Here is a 7,706-nt window from a genome sequence, read left to right as displayed (position 1 = left end):
TCTTGAAATGACGATTTCGCTGCAGCGAATTTGGCCATGATCCAAAAATTGTGTTTTAGCGTTTCACAGGTCTTTTTTCGGCGTGGTGTCTTATTGTAATTGTGTAGCTATGTTTTTTTAATAAGCGAAATAAACTAAACTAATTCAAATCAAATTTGCAGACGATCTGGACTGACGCATCCAGCGCACTCTTTGTCGCCACCAAACGACGTGCTTATTTTGGTCAAATCACCATCCTTGTTCCCACAACATGGTCGGGAAATTATAATCCTGCAACGAGTGAAACATACGACAGCGTAAGGTTTTTTAAATATCAGCACTAGTTAAGAATTTTACAACATAAATAACCTTGCTCTTGCCATAGGCTGATATACTAATAGCGGACCCCAACCCTGCTTATCAAGACCAACCGTACACGCTTCAATATGGAGATTGCGGTCAACCGGGCTCATATATTCACCTTACTCCTTCATACGTATTGAATGATACATTTATCAACGATTTCGGACCAAAAGGTTTGATAATTTTTTTTTGTATTTCTATTGACATGTACTATTTCGCGCCTTTTTCGTGCATGTGCTATTTCTGTATTTTTTCAAAGATTTGCTTCGGCGTGGTTGTTTGATTGTTTTGATGATTGGGATGTTTTTACTCTTGTATGACCGCAGCTTTGCATAAACGTTCGTAACTTATTTTACTAATTAACAGTACTTATGGTATATGTAAATATGTGAACGTTGCACCAGCAAAAACAGAACAGACAACTTTTTCATGACAACTAACTGTAACTTTTATTGTGTTTTAGGTAAAACACTTGTGCATGAATGGTCTCACTACCGATGGGGTGTATTTGATGAAACTTATACCACTGGATACAATCCCTACTACTTTGACAGCAGTTACAATGTTCAGGCAACAAAGTAAGAAAACTGTTTAAAATGTAGCAGAAAAGATACACCCGTTATGGGTATAACATTTGTGGTTCAATTGCAGTTGATTTGTCTCTGAAAGACCTTTGATTACCTTCTCAAGTTGTTAGATTTGCATTTATTTCCTGTGTGGTCATAACTATTGCTTGATATTGTTACTTTGGATAAAAATCTTCAGATAACGGTGAAAAAAATGCTTGGTATTACCAGAAAATAAATTGAAAATTTACAAGAGATGGCTATACCGCATAGCACAATGCATTGGCTATAACATTTTTATTTTTATCAGTTTTAATAAATTTTGACAGATGTCCAGTGGCATTAAAAGGTGTCAACAAAATTATTAACTACCAAACTGGCAGCACCAGGGACTGCCAAAAAAATCTTCAAAATGGATTGATGGAAGATGGCTGTCAGTTTATACCCTACGAGGAACAGCGAACTGACCTTGAAACTTCAATGATGTCCAACCAGTATTTGCAACAGGTTTGTGAAGTTTAAAGTCATAACTGCACCAGAATCTTTGGATTGTGGAGTACCATCTGGATACAAGCAAACCTTTTTGATGTATATTTAATGTGATATTTTTTTTTAATTTTGCAACTGACAAACAGCCCGACTTTGCTCTAACCTTATTTTAAATAGACTTTGTGCTGTAGTCATGTTCATCTTATATGGGGACAGGAAAAAAGTTAGGAAAAGTATTTTAGGTTCAACTGAAATTTTCCTCAGAATATGTTGTAAATCTTCTTCTATTTGTATTACTTTTGACAGGTATTTTTTGTTCAGGATTTATAACACACTGCTGCAGTTTAAACACATATATACCGGTATGGTTATGCTACTTTTGTTTTACTTAATAGGTTCAGACATTTTGTCATGATGATATTTCAGACCCGACAAATCTCCACAATACTGATGCTCCAAATGAACAAAATCGCCTCTGTGACCTACAGAGCACATGGGAAGTTATAATGAATTCTCCAGATTTTGCTGGTGGGATGAACACGCCAATATCTGGTAGTGTTAACACCCAGCCTAGCTTTAAAGTAGTTCAAGTTGTTTCGTCTAAGAGATATGTACTGGTGTTGGATACTTCCGGAAGCATGGATGGTGTAAGTCTAGTTAATGTATATAGGCAGTGGTGGGATTGAAATTTTTTGTCGGTTTTATCACAAAGTCATATTTTTCAACCAGTTCTATTACAAAAAGTCCAGTAACCAGAAGTGCTAACCGGTTCGCTGATCTCATAAAATTTCGTGAGATGGTTCTATAGATCCAGTGCGACCTGGCTGAATCTCACCACTGTGTATTGGTACAAGCAGCTACTGTTTTTTTCACAAATACATTTTATTAGTATTATAAAACCAGTTGGGTTCATGCTTTAACAATATTTAATTACTGTGGCAAACTTGATGTTTCTTAATTTTACTTAATTACCTTTTTTAATGTTGGACTATATCTTTTTAAAGTTGGACTATATCTTTTTTATTGAAATTAGCTTAGCTATGAACACAATGTCATAATTTTAAACAACTCAGAGTGTACCTTTGTTCAGGCAAGCTCAGAAAATACATTTTTTTCTATTTTAGGAACGATTGGAACAAATGCGACAGGTGGTCAATATGTTCATTTCACAATTTGTGGCTGACGGGGACCAAGTGGGAATTGTAGAATTTAGCACCAATGCTAGAATTTTATCATACATGGTTGTTATCAATAGTCAGAGTGATCGTGATAAACTATTGAATAGCATCCCTGACTCAGCTAATGGTAATACTTGCATTGGATGTGGCCTTCTTTCAGCAATAAAGGTATTACATACTCTGTAACTTAATGAAATTTAGTGTGCCTACAAGTCAAAAGTAATCATACATGCTACTGAATTTTTTTAGTGTGCATCATTTTTTTTGGTTAACAGCAAGTTATATTTGCCAAGCTTGTATACAGCATACAATAATGTTGTTTTTGTCAATTTAATTTACTTTCTCTCTCAATTATAACTTAAGGTTTTATCAGACCCAGCTTGGGGACCACTAGTGATGGGACAAGTACCCAGTACTCAGTATCGGTGGTATTGAATGATTTCTGTGGTATCAATAATAAAATATTTTGCCTCAGTTTTCGATACCGAAGGCCGGTTTACACTATAAGAATCCGGGCAACTTTTTACCAATATTTGCTTCTGCTGTAGAAAAATGCACGAATGTAGAAAAATGTGATTTCAACACGATAGTGAAAAAAATATAGGTTACATATTTTTTTTTCACGATCAGGTGGAAATCACATTTTTCTACATGCTTCTGCATGTGTGTGTGTACGCATGTACCCCGACCATGGCAGATAAATTAGCTAGTGATATACAACTTAGACTAAGTACAATACTATATTTGAGTACTCATACTAAGTAATCGGTATTGAAGGTATATACACGTGGTACTTGTACTCGGTATCGGTACTCGCTTCAAAATCTGATATTGTCCCATCACTGAACCACTACTTTAATCCTTTGATATGGTTTTGCTCATTTATAATTATGTTAGGTTCTGGAAGACCAGGGTGCCTCAGCAGCTGGAGGCAATGTGATTGTTCTTACTGACGGCAAAGAAAATGAGAAACCTTTTGTTGCAGATGTTAGTTCTACAATAATACAAAAGGCAAGACTTTCAACTTATGTTTTTGAATTTTGTACTGGTAAAAAAAATTTTCCAAAAAAACAGGAGATTTATTCTTTTTTATCATAGGAGGTCATCGTAAATGCAATTTTCTTTGCAACTGATGCAAACTCAGACTTGCAGCAGCTTGTGGCTGACACAAGTGGAATTTGGTTTTTCGCAAATGATCAAAACATACAAAGTATCCTGGGTGCTTTCCAAACCTTGGCTGAAAAAGATGACGGTGATGTGTACAGTGAAACTTTTCAGGTAATGTGCTGCTGGTTTCTGCTGCTTGTGAGTTGTGACTGTATTACACCTTCTGAATTTATGCCTGTATTTTTTTAACTTTGAAGACAAAAAATATAAAATGTTTAACTGTTTACTTGGTACTGGGTAGTTTTAAAAGGTTAAGGTGCTTTTGCCTTAAACATAGTACTTTTTGTTACATTTGCTTTGAATATTATTTAGAAACATATTCATCGCTTTACACTAGCAAAAAATGTCTTAAAAAAATTCTTTTGTAAAGTTTTGTAAAACTGTCTGAAACCTCTATGTCACTTGTAAACAGCATTCAATGATTGTTCGAGATATAGCTATAGTTTGTAACTCAAAATTGTGCTATAGACAATTTTTATTAGTTTTACTTTGTTTTATGATGTGCAAAATTCAAAAAGGACTAGATAACTGATGTATTTCAGTTTTATTAAAAATATTGAAGTTGTACTTCGTGATAATTTTTTTCTATCTGCTGAAATATTCTACACCTTTTTCACAGGTTCTTAGTTCCACGTTCTTTGTTGATGAATATTCAACCCACACTGGTGGAGTGACCATAGACACCACAGTTGGGAATAGCACTGTTTTCACATTTGCATGGTCTCAATACGACATTCCAATTAATGTTGTTTTGGAACAGCCTTCTGGATGTACTTACTCCACTAATCCCATTATTGTGCCAGAAAGCTGCCCAGGCCACCCATTGGCTGAAACAGATGAAACTTTTAACATTGTAAGATTTGCTTTGCCAGGAACTGCTGAGGTAAGCATTTTGTGCCACAAACAGGACATGGTGTCATTGCATTAAAGTATGCTTAAGCGGAATTGATCAGGGACTGGGCTGAGGTTAGGTTTATGTTTTAACATCAAATGAAATACAAACATCAACACAAAGTAATGATTATTTTAATTTTTTTCTGAAAGGTTTGTAAAAACCTAATTTGGTAAACTGAAGATGGCTTCTAATTTGGTAAAAAATAATAATTCCTTTGTTTAATCCCAACATTTATTTTTGCAGCATGGCAAATGGAAGTATTATGTGTCTACCTCATCAGCCTACTCTCAACAAATTACAGCATCTGTGAGTTCACAAGCAGCTAGCAGGGACACAGAACCAATTGTGGTTGCATCTGGTCTTGAAAGTACAGATATTGGAACCGGACAGGCAGTGGTTGTTTATGCCCAGGTAGGTGTAAATAATATAAATTAGCGCTATCTCTTTTGTGGCAACCTTTATCTGTGTGATGTAGTTAATTGAACCTTTTCTCCCTACTTTTCTGTGTATATAAACGCACTCAAACTAACATTAAAATCTTAAACACTGTCACATAAAATACTTTCGTCACGTTATTGGATGTTGCAGGTATCACAAGGGTTTCTTCCAGTTTTGGATGCAGATGTTTTAGCCAAGGTTGGAAGACCTGATGGAACTGTTGAATATCTAAACCTCTATGATGCTGGAGCCGGTAAGCCTACTTTCTACTCTTTAATAAACTGCTTTCTCTTTAACATTTTTTAATTTTTTAGCTCCTGATGTTAGAAAAGATGACGGTGTTTACTCTCGGTACTTTACGGGCTACAATAACCAGGGGCGTTATTCTGTTGAGGTTTGAAAACTGCAATTTACTAGCTCAAGTTTTTTTTTATAACACCTTTCTTTTAATGAATTCCCTAGGTAACAGTTACTAAGAACAGTTCAACTGTCGCTCGCAAAGTCCTGATTGTTTCAAGGGCAAACCCTAATGTTGGAACTGTTAGTGCTGATGGTAAGTGATACATATGTTTGCTGTGGTATTTTTAGTTAGACTAAAAATAGATCTTGGACACATTTGGACAAAAAATCATTTGCAGTACTTTTTTAACAAACGGGTCGGGTTGGATTATAACAGCGGTCTTATGTTGTATTAAACCCAAATTTATTGCTATAGGAACGATTGCAGTTAACAAAAATGCAGGAAAATACGTCACCGGTGACGTAGCATCCAGTGACGTCAGCGATTTTGAGCGAGTTGTGACGTCAGAAGGATTTTCGTACACTGGGTAAGTCTAGTTAGTTGCAAGAGAGCTAATATTTTGTCACTCTTACGTAAGAAATTACTAAATTTTTTTAAGAACGGCTTTAGCATTTAGTAAGGATGGGCCAAATCTGCAAACGTTCTGTTTGGTCGGGCACGCTCGGTGCATTATGGCGTCACAAACATTCCCATTTTCACGCTAGTTTCGTAGCTTTGTAAGGTCCCTTACGTCACAGCGGTGTATTAAGCTGTACATGCCCCAGACGTACGTCCACCATCTAACATTCTAACGCACTTTAAAAGCAGTTACTGTGTTTGGATACCCTTTTAAGTACTAGTTCCTTATGTTAGCAGGGCATGAATATTCAAATTTAATGCTTTGGTGAGTTTGTGCAACTGCTTGGCCGAGCACTCAGCATCAAAAACTGCGATGCTCGGTACCGAGTACTCAGGCTCTGCTCGGCCCATTCCTTGTTTCCACTATTTTAACAACCTACCTGCTATTTGTGTCATTTTCCTACCCATGGAACGATATCACAAAGTACAGACATTGTGTAGTTAACTTGTAACGGCCTCGTAATGCCTTAACAGAACGCCGGTTACTGGAAAACAGGACTTTTTCCCTCCAAGCAAGGTCATTGACCTCTCCCTCCAACAACTCGATTCGGGAGACTTCCACGCCGGAATCGTGTTACGCTTCACTGCACCCGGTTCCGACTATGACGTAGGTTCAGGTGAGTGACGTCATAGCGATTCGATTCTTTACTAAACAGTCAATACGTGCACAATTTGTTTTTAATATACAGCATCATCTTATGACATCCGGTACACGATGAACAACGCGAGCAAGTTGGTCTCCCAGTTTAACGTATGCCCTCGAATCACCTCCAACAATGTGACCCAAGGTAACCTCAGCCAACCGCAGCCAGCCGGAACCGAGGAAATGTTTGTTGTTGTGCCAGATCTTGAATCTTACCAGGATCCAACAAGGTAATGAAGTTTTAAGAACACTTGTACTTAAGTCAAAGCAATGTCCACTGTTTGCAGTTAAATTAACATCGTAATTGCTCATTGCATTTTAACTTCCAACTTTATCAATAGTTTGAACTGCAGGAATTGCTTATCACTTACTGCTTACGACGTTACCATTTATACTGTTATTGTTTTACCCGTTTGATAATGTTTGCACACAATCAGCTTACAAAAGTCTGCCGTGTGTCAACTTGCCTTGTATAAATATTTTCACAACTGTCAAAAATCCTTCTCATACAAAATTAAAAAGCTAAATGTCTTAGCCAATGAACGACCGCCAAGACATACATTAACATACTTCTGCATGTCCGCACAAATCTATATCCGCTGTCACATGCGGTTATAAAACTACAGGTTGTACACCCCTTTTCTTAACCATCGTATAACAAGCAAATGTCGATTTTTTTTCCTTTGCAGAATTTCTTTTGCAATGAAAGCAATCGACGCATCTAAGAATGTTGGTGATCTGTCCAACGTTCCTACAATTACACTGAATGACAATGCTCCCAACTGTCTTCCTTCCAAAACAACGTTGTTGATCATGGCTTTTCTTTCAATTCTTCGTTGTGGCTTTTATTAGTGATGATTGCACATTAAACATTTTCAACACTTGCACTTTTTATTTACAAATTTGCACTTCGCTTTTGTACTTACACGACTTGTGCACCAATAAACGTATTGTATGCTTTTGTGAAAGTATAGCTGACAATTGGGATGCTTCTCCGTAGCCTTGAATTGAACGAACATTTCAAAGTAGTTGAGGTCGTTGCTTGTTTTACAATATGACAACGGCGCCT

At 36.7% G+C, this 7,706-nt stretch overlaps 1 protein-coding gene across 3 annotated transcripts; it reads left to right on the top strand.

Moving 5' to 3' along the window:
- Positions 1 to 381: 381 nt before the first annotated feature.
- Positions 382 to 7,598, top strand: LOC145206107 (calcium-activated chloride channel regulator 1-like). 3 transcript variants are annotated; one of them, XM_080078501.1, is made up of 16 exons: positions 382 to 515; positions 806 to 920; positions 1,238 to 1,415; positions 1,793 to 2,044; positions 2,522 to 2,743; positions 3,473 to 3,586; positions 3,674 to 3,853; positions 4,362 to 4,625; positions 4,881 to 5,048; positions 5,226 to 5,328; positions 5,390 to 5,469; positions 5,538 to 5,628; positions 5,791 to 5,902; positions 6,469 to 6,611; positions 6,684 to 6,867; positions 7,327 to 7,598. In XM_080078501.1, the coding sequence occupies exons 3-16, from the start codon at positions 1,329 to 1,331 to the stop codon at positions 7,487 to 7,489; spliced, it is 2,163 nt and encodes a 720-aa protein (XP_079934627.1). In that variant the 5' UTR covers positions 382 to 515; positions 806 to 920; positions 1,238 to 1,328; the 3' UTR covers positions 7,490 to 7,598. The 3 variants fall into 3 exon arrangements, with proteins under 3 accessions (XP_079934627.1, XP_079934626.1, XP_079934628.1); XM_080078500.1 differs by lacking the exon at positions 382 to 515 and adding an exon at positions 570 to 680; XM_080078502.1 differs by lacking the exons at positions 382 to 515; positions 806 to 920; positions 1,238 to 1,415; positions 1,793 to 2,044 and adding an exon at positions 2,065 to 2,244.
- Positions 7,599 to 7,706: the final 108 nt, after the last annotated feature.

The sequence above is a fragment of the Phallusia mammillata genome, chromosome 1 (genome assembly GCF_965637545.1).
Source record: "Phallusia mammillata chromosome 1, kaPhaMamm4.hap1.1, whole genome shotgun sequence".
Lineage (NCBI taxonomy): Eukaryota > Metazoa > Chordata > Ascidiacea > Phlebobranchia > Ascidiidae > Phallusia > Phallusia mammillata.
The sequence above is the reverse complement of the archived record's forward strand: the minus strand, read 5'-3'. Positions and strand labels throughout refer to the sequence as shown.